This window comes from Schistocerca serialis, chromosome 4 (assembly GCF_023864345.2).
Source record: "Schistocerca serialis cubense isolate TAMUIC-IGC-003099 chromosome 4, iqSchSeri2.2, whole genome shotgun sequence".
Taxonomy (NCBI): domain Eukaryota; kingdom Metazoa; phylum Arthropoda; class Insecta; order Orthoptera; family Acrididae; genus Schistocerca; species Schistocerca serialis.
Window position 1 is genome coordinate 881,704,629 of NC_064641.1, and position 18,367 is coordinate 881,722,995.

The 18,367-nt window shown below is 43.1% G+C and overlaps 1 protein-coding gene across 1 annotated transcript in view; it reads left to right on the forward strand.

Moving 5' to 3' along the window:
• LOC126475021 (protein scarlet-like) overlaps positions 1-18,367 on the forward strand; it is a 210,716-nt gene that overhangs the window by 165,979 nt on the left and 26,370 nt on the right. Inside the window, exons 12-13 of the mRNA XM_050102561.1 lie at positions 2,458-2,563; positions 14,103-14,203. Of these exons, the coding sequence (XP_049958518.1) occupies positions 2,458-2,563; positions 14,103-14,203 (207 nt within the window). The remainder of the gene's footprint in view (positions 1-2,457; positions 2,564-14,102; positions 14,204-18,367) is intronic.

An 18,367-nucleotide genomic window follows, 5' to 3' on the forward strand; every position in this document is an offset into this window, starting at 1 on the left:
GATGACCACACAAGCGGCTCGTAGTGAAATTGCGTGCTTATGGAATATCGTCTCAGTTATGTGACTGGATTTGTGATTTCCTGTCAGAGTCTTCCCAGTTCATAGTAATTGACGGAAAGTCATCGAGTGAAAAAGAAGTGATTTCTGGCGTTCCCCATGCTAGTTGTATAGGCCCTTTGCTGTTACTTATCTATATAAACGACTTTGAGACAATCTGAGCAGCCGTCTTCGGTTCTTTGCAGATGACGCTGTCGTTTATCGACTAATAAAATCGCCATAGGACCAAAACAAACTGCAAAACGATTTAGAAAAGATATCTGAATGGTGCGAAATGTGGCAGTTGACCCTAAATAATGAAAAGTGTGAGGTCATCCACATGAGCGCTAAAAGGAACTCATTAAACCTCGGTTACACGATAAATCAGTCTAATCTAAAAGCCGTAAATTCAACTAAATACCTAGGTATTACAATAACGAACAACTTAAATTGAAAGGAACACATAGAAAATGTTGTGGGGAAGGCTAACCAAAGACTGCGTTTTATTGGCAGGACACGTAGAAAATGTAACAGACCTGCTAAGGAAACTGCCTACACTACGCTTATCCTTCCTCTTTTAGAATACTGCTGCACGGTGTGGGATCCTTACCAGATAGGACTGACGGAGTACACGGAAAAAGTTCAAAGGAACGCAGCACGTTTTTTATAATCGCGAAATATGGGAGAGGCTGTCACAGAAATGATCCAGAATTTGGGCTGGACATCATTAAAAGAAACGTGTTTTTCTTTGCGACGGAATCTTCTCACCGAATTCTAATCACCAACTTTCTCCTCCGAATGCGAAAATATTTTGTTGACACCGACCTACATAGGGAGGAACGATCACCAAGATAAAATAAGGGAAATCAGAACTCGTACGGAAAGATGCAGGTGTTCATTATTTCACGCGCGCTATACGAGATTGGAATAATAGAGAATTATGAAGGTGGTTCGATGAACCCTCTGCCAGGCACTTTAATGTGATTTGCAGAGTATCCGTGTAGATGTAGATGTTAGTTTCTTGATCTCATGCGTTGCAACATAGTCGAATGCTTCTATGAACGCTGTTCACACCGTATTAGGCAGTCGTGTCCCACTCATACACAAATGCCGTACTGATATCATCCAGTGTGTGATGTGTGTTCCGGTGACGACACGCTGCAAGTTTCTACAGGCAGAAACCATGCCCAGTTGGCTTTATGTTAGCAGGTACGAGCCGTAAGAACGCGCATTATCGCCTTCGATGACCGACCCCTCAAAACTTCGATGGTTCTGTCCCGATACTCCGCTACCCTCAGATGACCCTTGACAGCGAAGACAGGCTACGACATTTCCATTTGCTGCCGGCCAAACTCATGACTGACCTATTTCTCCTGCTGAAATGGTGTGACTCAAAGTCTAAGACGTCCAAAGAGTGCTGGAGCTACGTCCTGAGCTAGCCATACGTGACTCGTCATTCTCTTGCTTCTTGATGAAATATCAGCCACATTTGAAACATCTATAAGTAAGAGATTCTATTCACACAGTCTTCGAAAAAGAAACTGTTTGAACCTGCTGGCCCATATCTTAACACAAATATGCTCCTTTTTACCTCCTTCACATGGTGGAGATTTTCCTCAGACCAGAAAACCAATCTGTTACTGTGTAACCAACGTTCATCAGAAAGTGACACTCCTTAGCGAGACACTGTTACAGGGAGGTTCTGGCAGCGAAACTCAACAGGCTGTTATCTCCTGTTCCATGTTGTTTCCAGATAATTCTTTCGCAAACGTCGGCCAATATCTTTCCGAATTCAAACATATCTCAATGTGGTCATAAATTACTAACCGTGACATCTGAACTTGCTCCTTTGGGAATGGATTTCATGTAAGGCCGCTTAGGCGCACGAGTGACCGTGACACTCTTTCGATGCTCTGCAACAAAAAGTATACCGTACTGACAGGAATACTTTTCTTCATGTTGAAAGCACAGATACAGTAAAACAACTACTTATTGCCCCAGATGTTTGTGTGTTGGTGTGTATCGGGAGGGGGGGGGGATGGTGGTGGTGGTGAGGGGGGGGGAGGGGGGGAGTACACGGACTTCTCGGACACCTTGTAGATTCACACACAGCTGCTTAAAACATTTCTGCAAGGTAGCTTCTTGGGGCTACAGTGCAATTGCTAAGTTCTGCCTTATGGCAGTGTGCGAAATCGTGTCTGTAATATACTTCTCGTCCACTACCATTAGTTCTGACGTTTTCGATTGCACTTATCGCAGCCTGGAAGCATGTAAACAGTTTCTCAAATCCGCCTGGGTTAATGGTTTCCTACCAATGCGACGATCTGACGTCTTATCTTTTCTATGTACCTGGGAGGGTCTACTTGTAAGCTTTTTGTTAACAGGAAGAGAAAGTAATGCATTGTTTTTGTGCTACTGCAGGTTGCTTCTTCGGTTCAGCTTTCGACTCGGTGTCTACAGCGATGGCGTATCTGGTGCCCTTCGACTACGTGCTCATGATCATGTCTGGGCTCTTCGTAAACCTCAGGTAACAAGAAGCATCTCGATATGACTATAAAACATTTTTATTTGATAACTACTTTTTTATTTTGGTTTAATTTGTCATTATGATGCAGCAGTGCACACAGCTTAACTTTGCACAGAATTCAGTTGATGAAGTTCTGATGACCTTTGGTTGTGTCTACAACAAATCAACGGTGAGCAACGTATACCAGTATTCAGCATTAAGTACTGTTTTAGTTGTTAGGTACATCCTGTGTCACGTAACATCTACACGAGAAACTACGTGACACTTCAAAAGTCTCCATATACTTACAATTGAAAGGGTTTTGTGTGACATAATGCTATAGATTTAAAAGTATGCATGCTCCCACGCAACAATGCATTTACACTCTGCTAATGTGACAGAACGAGATTACAAGATGAACGCTGTGAGCTTCCACATAGCACATGGTTGTCGATTGCTGGCCATTAAAACTGCAACACTTGGAGAACAGCAAATAATGAAATTCAACCTACTGCGCGTATGTAGCATAACAGGACGAATACATGAAGCAGTTTGTGCTGCACTGAGAATGCATGAAATATATCATTTTTGCGTAAAAGTTTTATTACTGAGCTAGCTTAGCGCAAGCTGCTTCGCTCGCGTAGTCTATATGGTCTGCACAGATTTTTTTGGTTTTTGTTTAATCAAATTTTTATATTGTTAACAAATTGCAACACCTTCTAAACTTTTCACGCTAATTGAGGCCATAGAAGCATGGTCTTTCCGGAATGTACCTTTGACCAAAAAGCGATTCTGGTTGAACTAGTCCAAGATTTTTGTTAATCATGCCTTCTGGGTTCTTGTGGTGATATTTTCATAGGAACTTTCATTACCTAACACATATTTCTTTACATCTAACCGAAAAGTGAAATACAGATTTTCATAGATTTAGTTTTTAAAATTTTTTAATATAATGAAATATTTTATTAATAATTTCACCCATTTTTCACGCCCTAAGGGGTTGAATTTCCAAAAACAGTGGAACACGTATTTTCAGATTTCTAACAGAGAAGCCAAATATAAATTTTCATATATTTAGCTTTGAAAATAATTTCGTAATGAAATAATTTCGTAAGACTTTTCGTCCCTCTTTCACTCTCTTAGCGGACAGAATTTCCAAAAATACTGAAACAAGTTTCTTTTCATTTCTAACCAAGAAGTCAAATGACAAATTTCATAGATGTAGCCTTAAAAATGCCTTAGTAGTTCTCCAGTAATGAATTATTTCAAAAAAAAAATTCACCCTTATTTTACACCCTTAATAGTTGAATTAGAGTAGCATGGAGAGCTGCATCAAACCAGTCTCAGGACTGAAGACCACAACAACAATAGTTGAATTTGCAAAAATGCTGAAAACCCATTTTTTATTTCTGATTGAGAAACCAAATACCAATTTTCGTAGTTTGTCAAAACTGCCATAATAGCGATATTCTTCTAAAAGACTTTTATCCCTTATTTTAACTCCTTTAGAAGTGGACTTTCGAACAATCATTTCTTAAACGGTACCTACAGTACGAGATCCACACCCTCTCCAAAATTCAAGTTTCTATCCTTAGCAGTTTCGACTGGGCGATGATGGGTCATCCCCCTTTGAAGGTGAATTTCCAAAAACAGTGGCACTCGCATTGTTTCTTTCTAACTGAGGAAACAAATGCAAATTTTAATAGGTTTAAGATTCAAAACATGTTCATAATGAAACGTTTCATAAAACATTTCGTCTCTTATTTCACCCACTTAGGGTTTTAACTTTCAAAAACACTCACACACGTATTTCTTTATTTGTAGCCGAGGTGTGAAATAGGAATTCTCACAGATGTAGCTTTGAAAATACTTTAGTAGTTCTTCAATAATAATTTATTGTCAAAAAACTTCACGCGTTATATCACCCCCATAGGGGCTAAATTTCCAAAAATTCTCAAAAATGTATTTCTTAATTTATGACTGAGAAACCAAATGTCAATTTTCATAGGTCTAGCTTCAAAATTGCAGTAATAGTGACATATTTTCTAAAACCTCTTATCCCTTATTGCATCCCCTTAGGGAAGGAAGTTCTAAAAATCCCTTGTTAAGCGAGGCTTATGTCATAAATTCAATAGCCGCTCCAAATTTAAAGTCTTGATCACTACTGTGGTCGAAACCGGTCACCTTGATAAATAAATCGTGATCAAGACTGTTTTTTGTTGTGGCGTAGCAAGACAGCCACGCCACGGAAGTAGCCGAAAGGCACGCGTTTAGTTCACGCAGGCAAGAGATAGGTCTGTAACAGGATACGTAATGAATGCTATAAAGAAAAGTACGTAGCTTCTGGAATACTTAACTTTAATCCATCCTTGGTACATCGCTATTGACGATATAAGTGAGACTCCATAGATACATGCAATGTTACTAATGGCGCCTTGCTAGGTCGTAGCCATTGACTTAGCTGAAGGCTATTCTAACTATTGGCTCGGCTAATGAGCAATGCTTCGTCCATGTAGACGCTAGCAAAGTCGTCCGTACAACTGGGGCGAGTGCTAGTCAGTCTCTCGAAACCTGCCTTGTGGTGGCGCTCGGTCTGCGATCCCTGACAGTGGCGACACGCGGGTCCGACATGTACTAATGGACCGCGGCCGATTTAAAGCTACCACCTAGCAAGTGTGGTGTCTGGCGGTGACAACACATTTTTAATAGTAAATATTTGTAAGACATTGATCACTGCCTTTCCCGTAATGTATTCAAAAGTAATGAAGTTCCTATCCTTAGCGGTTTGAGGTGGGCGATGATAAGTCAGCGAGTGAGTCAGTCAATCGGAACATGCATTTTGTAAATACATATAAAGAATATACAGTCGTTAACTGTCTTCTCAAAACCACCGCTTTAGAGATGTTGGACTATTAATTGCTTTTTATGAAATTCGTAATCAGGTTAACTTACAGCTCCAAGAAATTCAAGTAACAGACACAGCAAAACTCTGCGGCAGAGGCGGAGCCCTCCGTGCATCGGACCAGAACTCTGGGTGTGGTCTTGTAACAAACTCCTACTCTGCGGGCAACCCCGCTGACCCTCCTGTACCGCGTAGAGGCACTGTGGCCCGTAGCTGCAGCAATGTATAGCTGATTTTGAGGGATACCGAGTGCGAAAGTTAATACACAGAGTTGTCGCCTCTGACTGCAACAACAGCTTTAATCTGGCTGGACGCAGAGTCGAACTGAAGTTGCATGAGACGTACGGGTATCTCAATCCATGCTGCATCAACTCAGGGCCAAAGTTCAGTAGCCACTGTCGTATGAGCGCTTGCCGCTCTCTCGATTCCACGTGACTAGCTGATTTTATAGAGTGAGAGATCTAAGGATCATGCTGTCCAAGGTAACAGTCAAATATTCTCTGTATCTAGATAGGTCAGGACAGCATGGGCACGATGCCACCTTGCTTTCTTTGTTGACAGATAACTTCAAGGAGACCTCAAAGGCAGGACAGCGCTACCGGCCACAACACTTTCAATACTACGTTCGTACGCCGTAGAGGCGGGCATCAATCGGCCATGTGGGCAATGCCCGTATCCCGTACGGGCGCAGCTTTTCCATTCGCTGAAATGTGTTTTCCCGCAAACTTCACGACTGCCGGCTGTAGAATGGCCGTACTTCTTCGTATTTTGTGTACTAGGTGCGGCGGAGTCGATTTACAAGGGTGCCTTTACTAAATATGTCGTACGACCATCACACATTAGCTATCGGAACTGTGATGAAGAACAGAAAGGGCCTCATTCTAGCGCTCAAATGGAAGTATGAACTTGATGTACATTACCTCTACACAAAATATCAGGCAACCCCCCAATGAGATTTCTGTATATTCAAAAGGAGGTCTTACAAGAACAATAAAACCAAACACTATAATAACCTAACATGAACAAGACTGTCGTAATCTGTGTCAGTCAGCTTTAGAGCTGCTACACCTTCGCAAGAGAAACAACTAAATGATGGAAAAAATTTCTATCACGATTTTCTTATGTCTACTGGGAATGGTTTTATTTTGTACAAGGATGTCACCAAGCAAATGATACTTCTAGAGGAATTTGTAAAACAAGTTATCATGAACCTGGCAGCTGCAGAAGGAGATATTCGATCATTGCAACCAACACCAACAACCAACCAAGGTAGAAATTTTGTTCGGTATTTTCCCAAAAAGCTACCACCCACTGTCAACAAAGTAAACGCCACACGCTACTGTAAAATTTGCATTCACAAAGCGAAGAAAGAGAGTGAAAAGCTGATAAGGAAAGAAAACATATGGTGGTACAAAGTTTTTCGTGTACCACATTGTTTTCAGGACTACCATTTCGAAGTAAATTATGTATAAATTATATGTAATCAATTTTTGTCATAAATATGCACTTGTGAAGCTATTTTTTGTTTTATTTCTAGTTGAAATCCTTGTAACCAAATGTAAAACTTTTACCGGAGGGGAATGTTTCTCTTATTTTTGGCAAGGCTAACATGCTAGTACTGTTGCAAACATACATATTAGCAAGTAAATTTCCTAAGCTTTAAACTATGGGGTGTAAAATGACATGTGTCTCTCAGTTGCTTGGCTATTGTGCAATTATTCTGTAAATTTACTAGAACATCTCCAGTTCACCTACGCAGTGAAGAGGAGTGACAACAGTGTTGAATGTGTTAAGATTTCACAAATGTAAACCGCGCTGTCCAAATTGTCTGCTATGCGACCAGAGGTGATCGTGTTTTGTACTCAGAGGCACCCCTTACAGTCACGCAATGTGCTAGGCGCGTATGACACGAATGCAGTCTACCAACGTACGCCTTCCTTGGCGTCTACACGTACAGATATCCTACGCACAACGAGGACTCCTCTTACAAGACGACGTGGTGTCACTTCTGTGTCCACTGCTGCCGGTGGCGCACCTCTGTCGACGCGCAGCTCTCAGCTGCCGCAGCCGCAATGGTCACCCAGCAGATAGTCTGTCCTTCTCTTGACGTATTCCTATTGTCCATGTAACACTTACTTTGCAGCAAACTATCTCATTTCCTAGCCCAAGAAACTTGAAACATGGGATCAATATGTCTGTCCTCTCGAGCCCTAGACGTGTGGGCTGATTGTTACCTTGCATGGTGTTGATTGTTGCCCCAGCTACCCATCGATTCCATATATGAATCAATGTCGTGGGATGCCAAAACATTCCGACAACAGTAGTGCAGAGTGATAAAATGCAGTACCGGTCTTACAATCGTGCCGCTGTCGGATTCCGACAAGTGCTGGCAGGCGTTCGTGGTGTTTACACGAAGCGTGAAATTTTCTCACGAACAACCAAAACTGAAGTGCAATATCGAATGAGAAATTAGCTTCGGAACTTTTTATTGTTTAAATAATGTATGAGTGGCGTTCCATAAGTAATGCAGCACATTTTTTTTATGAAAGCAGGTTGGTTTTATTTACCGTTCCAAAATACCATATCATTCCCCATTCTTTTGGATATCAAATCGAAAGGTGCGAGATCCAGGCTGTAGGGTGGATGAGGAAGAACAGTCAAATCAAGTTTTGTGAGCTCCTTCCACGTGTGCAGAGTTGTGCGAGACCTTGCTTTGTCATGGAGAAGGCGAAGCCTGTTTGAATTTTTCTGAAGTTCTTTCTTCAAAGCCTCACAGCCGGCAGGCACGAGGGAGATCGGAGAGGTTTGCACGATCTTGTTGCGATGTTGATAGACGCATCGCCCAACGGCTTACCGTGCTTTTGTACAATGTCAGGCAGATATATTCGACTACGTCCCACAACAAATTCCACTTTTTTCAACCGAAATTTGTCGGGAAAATTTTTTTTGTATTACTTATTGAACACCCCATTACTCTTACTTACATCGTGCAGCTGTACAGCAATGCCAATCATTTGCGTATCCAAGTCTGTAGTAGACGTCACGTCGATATGACGTTTGTTACACGCCACCCTCATTAACAAGTGACTGGCTGTGTCAAAATCACTCTAGTGCCGCCATTGTTAATAGAATTGCTTCTCATTTATGCGGTTTCTCGTAAACCACACATCTACATCCGTATTCTATAAACCACTGTGAGGAGTATGGCAGCGAATACTTCCCATTGCTACTATATTAAGGTTTCTCTTGTTCTCTTCGCGTACGGAGCGCGGGACAAATTAATTTGATCTTGCCATTGTAATCAGTGCAACAACGGTACAAATCAAATAGCTCTGAGCACTATGGGACTCAATATCTGAGGTCATCAGTGCCCTAGAACTTAGAACTACTTAAACCTAACTAACCTAGGGACATCAAATGGCTCTGAGCACTATGGGGCTCAACTTCTGAGGTCATTAGTCCCCTAGAACTTAGAACTAGTTAAACCTAACCAACCTAAGGACATCACACACATCCATGCCCGAGGCAGGATTCGAACCTGCGACCGTAGCGGTCTCGCGGTTCCAGACGGCAGCGCCTAGAACCGCACGGCCACTTCGGCCGGCCTTAAGGACATCACACACATCCATGCCCAAGGCAGAATTCGAACCTGCGATGGTAGCGGTCATGCGGTTCCAGACTGTAGCGCCTAGAACCGCTCGTCCACCCCGGCCGGTGACGAAGTGTTCCACTTTCATGCTAGATAGCCGTCAATCATCTGAGTGTAACCCCGAGCTCAATGAAAATTATTAAGATTTTAGCTAATCTCCTCTTTTTTTATAGTAGAATCCCAATATGATACTCCACGGACGAAAAATTCTTCTTTTCAATTGTAGCTCGTGCTTGAGGCAGCGTTCTACGTCGGTCGATTTATTCAGCATGTTTCACTTTACGTGTACCGTGTCCCCAGCGCAACGATGTGGACTGTTCGCCCTACGTAGATGCTGTTGCTTTCATAGGAGGCTCGAAGACATTTTTTTTCCATTTTCGGTTTTTGGAGTCATCAGTCTTCTGGCTGGTTGGATGTGCCCCGCCACGAATTCATCTCCTGAGCCAACCCCTTCATCCCAGAGTGGCAGTGCCACGCTACGTACTGAGTTATTTGTCGGATGTATCCCAGTCGCTCTCTTCCTTTTCAGCCTTTTCCTTCTAAATTTACCATGGAAGTTATTCCATGATCCTATCTTTCTGTACCCTCTTCTTGTCGGTGTTTCCCATATATTCCTATCTTCGCCGATGGGAAACTTCATATTCCTGACGTTATGAGTCCACCTAATTTTCCAAATTCTTCTGTAGCACCACATCTCAAACGCTTCGAGTCGCTTCTGTTCCGGTTTCCCCATATCCATGATTCACAGCATCACAATGGTGTCCTCTAAACATTTATACTCAGAAGTTTCTTACTCAAATTAAGGCCAATGTTTGTTACCTGTAGACTTCTCTTTAGCGGAGATGCCCTCTTTGTCTGTGCTAGTCTGCTTTTTATGTCCTTCTTGCTCCGTCGGTTATGCTACGGTTATGGGTATTTTGCTTCCCAGGTAAATAATTCCGAAATTTGGTCTACTCCGTTACCACCAATTTTCACATTAATTTTCTCACTATTCTCATTTCTGCCACATCTCGTTATATTCATGCATATGGCTTCTTGCTAGAGATTAACCTTTCTTTCTGTTTGTTTGCATCATTAATTTCAGAAGCATTATAGGCAGGAAAGTGGAGGTAATGGACTTGTACCAGTATTGAAATAAGCCCTTCATATTTTGTACTCAATGGACTGCTGATTTCGTTCAACAGATAGTGTAATTCTTCTTGACTTTCACTGAGGATATGAATGTTATTAGTGAATGTTAACACTGATATCGTTTTACCCTGAATCTTTTTCATCATTGCTTCTTCGCTGTATAAACTGAACCGTAGGAGGACTACATCCCTGCCTCGCACACTTTTTAGGTCGAGCACTTCGTTCTTGGTCTTCCATTATTATTGGCTCTTGGGTCTTGTACATATTATATATTATTCGTCTTTCCCTATAGCTTACTCCTATTTTTCTCAGAGTATCTGAGACGTACATCGTCGTTAACTAGTCATAACGTATCGCGGATCTTCGATCCGGAATACCCGTCTCAATCCATATGTCTGGAAACGATTCCTGCTTTCCTGGTCGTCGCCGCACAGATCGAGAGGTAAGCTGCCGGTTACGGCATGGAGGGCCTCGGTGGTATGCTAAAACGGCTTCAGTATCTGTCCTGATATTGCCATTTTTCCTGAACGCGAACCTCAAATACTGAAGGTCCCCAGTAGATGGTGGTCAGCAGAAATCATCTTAGCAGTGTTACCAACATGCTGAAAAGTAGCTTTTGTATATAAAAGATGGCGAAGATTATTTGCATACACGTACCTGTCACTTCAACCTCTCACACATAGCGGACTAGATCAGGTACTAAAGAAATATCCCCCAGCTGAAGACAGCAATTCCTGTGAAAGAGCATGTATCAAGCAGGAACTTTCACGACTCAATTAGAGCAAAAGAAAGTTTTGATACTCTAAATTTCTAAGTCGATGCTGTGTCGGGAAAAGGTGTAACATTAGTCGACGAGGACCAGATCAGACTTTATTAGCCATGATCATTAACCGAGAAAGAACCGTCATGATTCATCCATCATTTGTCCCAGTAACGGAATGGTGAAGTAACGCGGCCTCGACAGGGATCAGAGGAATCATTGGTACTCAGTGTAAAGTGAAGCGATGCGTGCTGATGCGTCGCTGTGTTACCTAGAGGCAACAAGGCCGAGCTGGTGTGGAACTTACACAGTAACTGGGAACACTCACAAAACAGACGAAGAGTGCGCGCCTTGCTCAGATTGGTGCGTACAAAAAACAAAAGATGGAAAGAAGAATTCAAGTTTATCGTATTGTCGACGTCAAGGACATTAGATACGAAGCGCAAGCTCGGTCTGCGAAAGGATGGAGAAAGAAATCACTCCTATCCTTTCAAAAATGCAATTTAGGGACAGCACGGCAAACATTCATCTGAATGGAAATGAGTCACCTGTGTCCCCAATGTGAATCTGCTCCAGAAACCATTTCGAAAGTTCTTACAGCAAACAAGTTTATTGACGCAAGACAGTACACTACTGAGCTGTACATATAGGGCCAACGATCAAATCAATATCAGAAGCAATACAATCACTACTTAGGTATAATAGCTGCAACTGAAGTATGGTAAAAGTATTAGCAGTAGAAGTATTAGCAGAAATTGTTAAAGTAGGATGTTCGAGGCGGTAATGGCAGCAACAGTAAATTAACTACAATTGTAGATTAGTTACAATAATCGTGAAGTTGCTAGTTGTAGATGTTCTTCGTGTGACAACAACAGCTATACCAGATAAGAAAGCTAAATGGGAAGTGAGGAAAACGAATACACCTTAGTGAAAGTACATGGTACTTCTTCCGCGACAGAATGTAGGAATGAAATTACAATGAAATGAGTACCCTTAGCTGCATACAGGCATTGATATAAGTCAACGGGGACAGTTGAATATGTGTGCCCTGACCAGGACTCGAACCCGGGATCTCTTGCTTACATGGCAGACTCTCTACCCATCTGAGCCACTGAGAACACACAGGTTCGTGCGACTGCAGGGACTTATCTCTGGCACGCCTCCCGTAAGACCCACATTCGCAACTTATTCTACCGCACCATATTCATAATGCCCCTGTCCATCATACTCATTAGTCGCGGCTTTACTGCCGATTCTCGTAAAACTTCGCGCTCTGTTTGTGCATCCGCACAGAACAAGATGGTCAAATGGCCGGTGAGTCTTAACTATATACAGGGCTATTACAAATGATTGAAGCGATTTCATAAATTCACTGTAGTTGCATTCATTGACATATGGTCACGACACACTACAGATACGTAGAAAAACTCATAAAGTTTTGTTCGGCTGAAGCCGCACTTCAGGTTTCTGCCGCCAGAGCACTCGAGAGCGCAGTGAGACAAAATGGCGACAGGAGCCGAGAAAGCGTACGTCGTGCTTGAAATGCACTCACATCAGTCAGTCATAACAGTGCAACGACACTTCAGGACGAAGTTCAACAAAGATCCACCAACTGCTAACTCCATTCGGCGATGGTATACGCCGTTTAAAGCTTCTGGATGCCTCTGTAAGGGGAAATCAACGGGTCGGCCTGCAGTGAGCGAAGAAACGGTTGAAAGCGTGCGGGCAAGTTTCACGCGTAGCCCGCGGAAGTCAACGAATAAAGCAAGCAGGGAGCTAAGCGTACCACAGCCGACGGTTTGGAAAATCTTACGGAAAAGGCTAAAGCAGAAGCCTTACCGTTTATAATTGCTACAAGCCCTGACACCCGATGACAAAGTCAAACGCTTTGAATTTTCGGCGCGGCTGCAACAGCTCGTGGAAGAGGATGCGTTCAGTGCGAAACTTGTTTTCAGTGATGAAGCAACATTTTTTTCTTAATGGTGAAGTGAACAGACACAATGTGCGAATCTGGGAGGTAGAGAATCCTCACGAATTCGTGCAGAAAATTCGCAATTCACCAAAAGTTAACGTGTTTTGTGCAATCTCACGGCTTAAAGTTTACGACCCCTTTTTCTTCTGCGAAAAAAACCTTATAGGACACGTGTATCTGGACATGCTGGAAAATTGGCTCATGCCACAACTGGAGACCGACAGCGCCGACTTCATCTTTCAACAGTATGGTGCTCCACCGCACTTCCATCATGATGTTCGGCATTTCTTAAACAGGAGATTGGAAAACCGGTGGATCGGCCGTGGTGGAGATCATGATCAGCAATTCATGTCATGGCCTCCACGCTCTCCCGACTTAACCCCATGCGATTTTTTTCTGTGGGGTTATGTGAAAGATTCAGCGTTTAAACCTCCTCCACCAAGAAACGTGCCAGAACTGCGAGCTCGCATCAACGATGCTTTTGAACTCATTGATGGGGACGTGCTGCGCCGAGTGTGGGAGGAACTTGATTATCGGCTTGATGTCTGCCGAATCACTAAACGGGCACATATCGAACATCTGTGAATGCCTAAAAAAACTTTTTGAGTTTTTGTATGTGTGTGCAAAGCATTGTGAAAATATCTCAAATAATAAATTCATTGTAGAGCTGTGAAATCGCTTCAATCATTTGTAATAACCCGTATATATATATATATATATATATATATATATATATATATATATATATATATATATATGGTATCCTTTCGGACATGTCGGAAAGCCGGGAGTAATGAGTATGCTGGGCAGGGGCTCTATGAATACAGTGCGGGACAATAAGTTGCGAATGTTGGTCTCGTCTGCCATGTAAGCAGGAGATCCCACCATCGAGTCCCGGTCGGGGCACACATTTTCAACTGCCCCGTTGAGCTACATCAACGCCTGTATGCAGCTAAGGGTATTCATTTCATTGTAATTTCATTCTAACGAGCTGCATGGTCACCGATAGTATCAGCTCTTTCGGACATCTCCGAAGCAACAGATACCATCTTCATATATATAGAATGTAGGAAGTCTGTTCCAGAGGACAGACGTGCACGTGTAAGTGACTGACGCCCGCTGTGCTGTGGTGTTCTCTGCCCACAGCACGCTGCCCGTGGCGGTCGAGTGGATGCAGTACCTGTCCTGGCTCATGTACGCCAACGAGGCGCTCTCCGTCGTCCAGTGGGAAGGCGTCACCAACATCAGTAAGTTTCACTATGATTCTACACACTTTACGAACCCACCGTAACCTTTAGTAGTTACTCTCCGGCTACAAAGCACTGGAAAAACTTCAAAAGACTAACAAAAACTCCATTACTTCCTCTGCTGAACAAAATAAAACTTTTTTGAAACTGTGATTGATATTATACCATAACACACAACCATGTACAGGGTGGATCACCTAAAACTTGCCCCACAAATGTTACGAAAATTAAAAGTGCTATTAATGTTCGCTTTTCACACAATGGATTCTTAGTCAGGGGCTCTTATTGTCAATAAACAGATTGTAACAACACTCAGAGACTGTATTTTTTGTACAACCATGCACTTTTTAAAACAGAATTCTGCCTATTGACATTGTTGTTGTTGTTGTTGTTGTTGTGGTCTTCAGTCTTGAGACTGGTTTGATGCAGCTCTCCATGCTACTTTATCCTGTGCAAAGTTCTTCATCTCCCAGTACCTACTGCAGCCTACATCCTTCTCAATCTGCTTAGTGTATTCATCTCTTGGTCTCCCTCTACGATTTTTACCCTCCACGCTGCCCTCAAATACTAAATTTGTGATCCCTTGTTGCCTCAGAACATGTCCTACCAACCGATCCCTTCTTCTAGTCAAGTTGTGCCACAAACTTCTCTTCTCCCCAATCCTATTCAATACCTCCTCATTAGTTACGTGATCTACCCACCTTATCTTCAGCATTCTTCTGTAGCACCACATTTCGAAAGCTTCTATTCTCTTCTTGTCCAAACTATTTATCGTCCATGTTTCACTTCCCTACATGGCTACACTCCATACAGATACTTTCAGAAACGACTTCCTGACACTTAAATTCATACTCGATGTTAACAAATTTCTCTTCTTCAGAAACGCTTTCCTTCCCACTGTCAGTCTACATTTTATATCCTCTCTACTTCGACCATCATCAGTTATTTTGCTCCCCAAATAGCAAAACTCCTCTACTACTTTAAGTATCTCATTTCCTAATCTAATTCCCTCAGCATCACCCCACTTAATTCGACTACATTCCATTATCCTCGTTTTGATTTTGTTGATTTTCATCTTATATCCTCCCTTAAAGACACTATCCATTCCGTTCAACTACTCTTCCCTCTGCTGACTCTGACAGAATTACGATGTCATCGGCGAACCTCAAAGTTTTTGTTTCTTCTCCATGGATTTTAATACCTACTCCAAATTTTTCTTTTGTTTCCTTAACTGCTTGCTCAATATACAGATTGAATAACATCGGGGAGAGGCTACAACCCTGTCTCACTTCTATTGACATTAACAAACTAAAAGTAAGGTAAATTAGAAAGTCTGTGGAGTTTGTTGCTGGATTCTAGTGCGAGTCGTTTACGAGATATCGTACTTTGAAAAGTTGCCGCACTGACACTTGTACAATACCTGTCGTACCACACATGAAAGATGTAGGACAGCCGTATTGGAAGGCGGCGGGAGTGAATGAACCATTAGGAAGATTTTAAGTAATGAGTCTTTTATTGGCTACTTTATCCTTCTAAAGGGCCACATAGTCAGGCCTAGGGAGGCGAGAGTGAGCCAGAGCCTAGTCAAGGGCGAACCATAGTTCGCATAGTTACGGAAAAGCGGTGTGTGGACAGACAAAGTCCGTGGCGCCGCAGCACCGGGAAGGGCAGGAGATGTTGACTGCTACAGGGCGCACGATCAAGAGAGAGAGAGGCCCGGTGGCGGGCGACTGGGTACATCAAACACAGCTTCCTCCGCACTGATGGGTCAGAAGCCGAGGTACGTGCGGGGGCAGCATGGAAATTTCCACAGCGTGGCCTGGTCAGCGTCCCATAGACGGCGTTACTTCGTCAGCATATGGGGGAAGCACGTGATCCAGATGCTTGCTGACTTGCTGTTGCCAGACCGTGGGATGGAAAAATTACAGGCAGCCGACGCTGCCGGCTACGGCTTGACAAGAAAGTGACTTTTGAAACTGAATAAAAGGTAAAATAAAATCTCCTACTAGCGGGGTACTATCTAGCTCATCCTTACAAAGAACAACTAAAGTGCATACACCAGTTGTGTTGATTCTGACCAGTAACAAGACAACTGATCATCACATGTTATGTTCAAAATGACCACCGCCAGCGTCAATACATGGTTGCAGTCTGCACACGTGCTAGCATTTTAGTGGGTACGACCCAGCAGGCTGCAGTAACACGTCGTTGCATATCATCGGATGTAGTTGGTATGTTCTTTTAGACAGAGTCTTTTAACTTTCACCACAGAGAAAAGTCTACAGGCGTCAAATGCGGTGAACGGGCAGGCCAAGTTACAGGTTCTTTGCATCCAATCCATCGTTTTGGAAACAACATGTGAAGACATGCTGTGGTACTTGTGGCACTTTGAGGTTGACAGCCATCATATTGGTACCGCAGGTTCCTCTTAGACTGCAGAGGAATACGTGTGCGCGTCCGGTGTTCCTCTAGTACCTTCCGCCGCGGAAGTTGAACACACGCCAGAACAAATAGAAGTGGTCAGCCAATAGAGGGCTCCGCCTCCGCGGCGGCTATTCTGCGCAGCGGCTCTCGCGCAGCGAGGGCGCCACCGCTACGCCACGTGCAGACAGCGACCAATAGCCCCTCCCTCCGGTTTCATACACTCCTGGAAATGGAAAAAAGAACACATTGACACCGGTGTGTCAGACCCACCATACTTGCTCCGGACAACTGCGAGAGTGTGTTCTTATTTCAATTTCCAGGAGTGTATTTGGTATCACTGGGAACCTCTTCTAAGAACAAAGGTGTCCTTAGACTAGCGTAATCCACCCTCCTCTCAGGGTACGATGCAAAATAAATGTCGACTGCTGACTAGTAGACCGCGCTGCTCTTAATTAGAAAAATATGATATCCAGCGACCTGTTGCGGAGTTAAATATGCGCTAGTTCGCTTGTCAACGCTACGGGTTTTCTGCTGTTGTCGCTTAGCATGTATCCTCTTCAAATCAGCATAACCTCTAAATCCCACATCATACCACAACCCACCTTACTCACATTTGTAAACAACCTGCTGAAATTGTTTCCTTCCTTCCTCCACCCATTCAACTACAGTTTTTAGCAATGACTCACGTCGTTATACGTACCCAAACATTCTATATCTTCAACCATTACCTCCTTTATTATGTCTTTCATGCACTCATTGAAGAACGTACTCGTCCTTCACTCGCTCTTTCCATCTGACCTTCAACATTCACCTGTAACACAACATTTCAGAGGCTTATAACCGCTTCATTTTTCGATGTTGAGCTCTTTTGCGGGGGTCACTTTAGCAGCGTTTGCTACGCTTCAGAGCAATAAAAGGTCACTGCGGTTAACACAGCTACTGAGTGACTGATCAGTCAACATTCATACTATCCATTGGGGAATCACTTATATACAATCGCAACGCTGGTTTGGAACAGACGAGACGTCAGGTACAATATTTGACATGCATTACTCTGAATCAAACATTAAACCCCAGATGGTCAACAACAAATAATTTTTCGAGGTCCAGTCGCTACGCGATGAACTAGTGGACGTACGGCGACTGCCAAGAATAGTTGCTGATTTGTGTGCATTGGCGCTCGTCGTAATTAGAAGGTTCGGCTTCTGCTGAGGAGCTAGACCCTCCGTCTGACTCACCAGTCGACCATCTCTCGTCGGAATGTGAAGCCCACAGAGCAACTCTCTATTTACGACCACGTGACTGGTGCTGGGCGGCAAAAGTGTAGCCCTCCGCAGACCAGACCGGAACTACGGCATTAGCCGTCCGTCGTCCCGCTACTTGTCGCCTGCGGAGCACGCAACCCAAATAACAGTACTGTACTGCGTGAAGCCTCTGTGTTACGAGACATGCAGCGCGTTTCTATCTTTTATACAATGCTCATTTAGCTTTTGTAGTTCTTGTCACTATATCTTTGTTACTTGTTATTGCAGATTCATCTCTGACATTTAATTGTCCATTAGTCCAACATCGCACAGCATACCTCAAATTTTACCTTTTTGTATATACACTACTGACCATTAAAGTTGCTACACCAAAAAGAAATGCGGATGATAAACGGGTATTCATTGGACATATATATTATACTAGAACTGACATGTGATTATATATTCACGCAGTTTGGGTGCACAGATCCTGAGA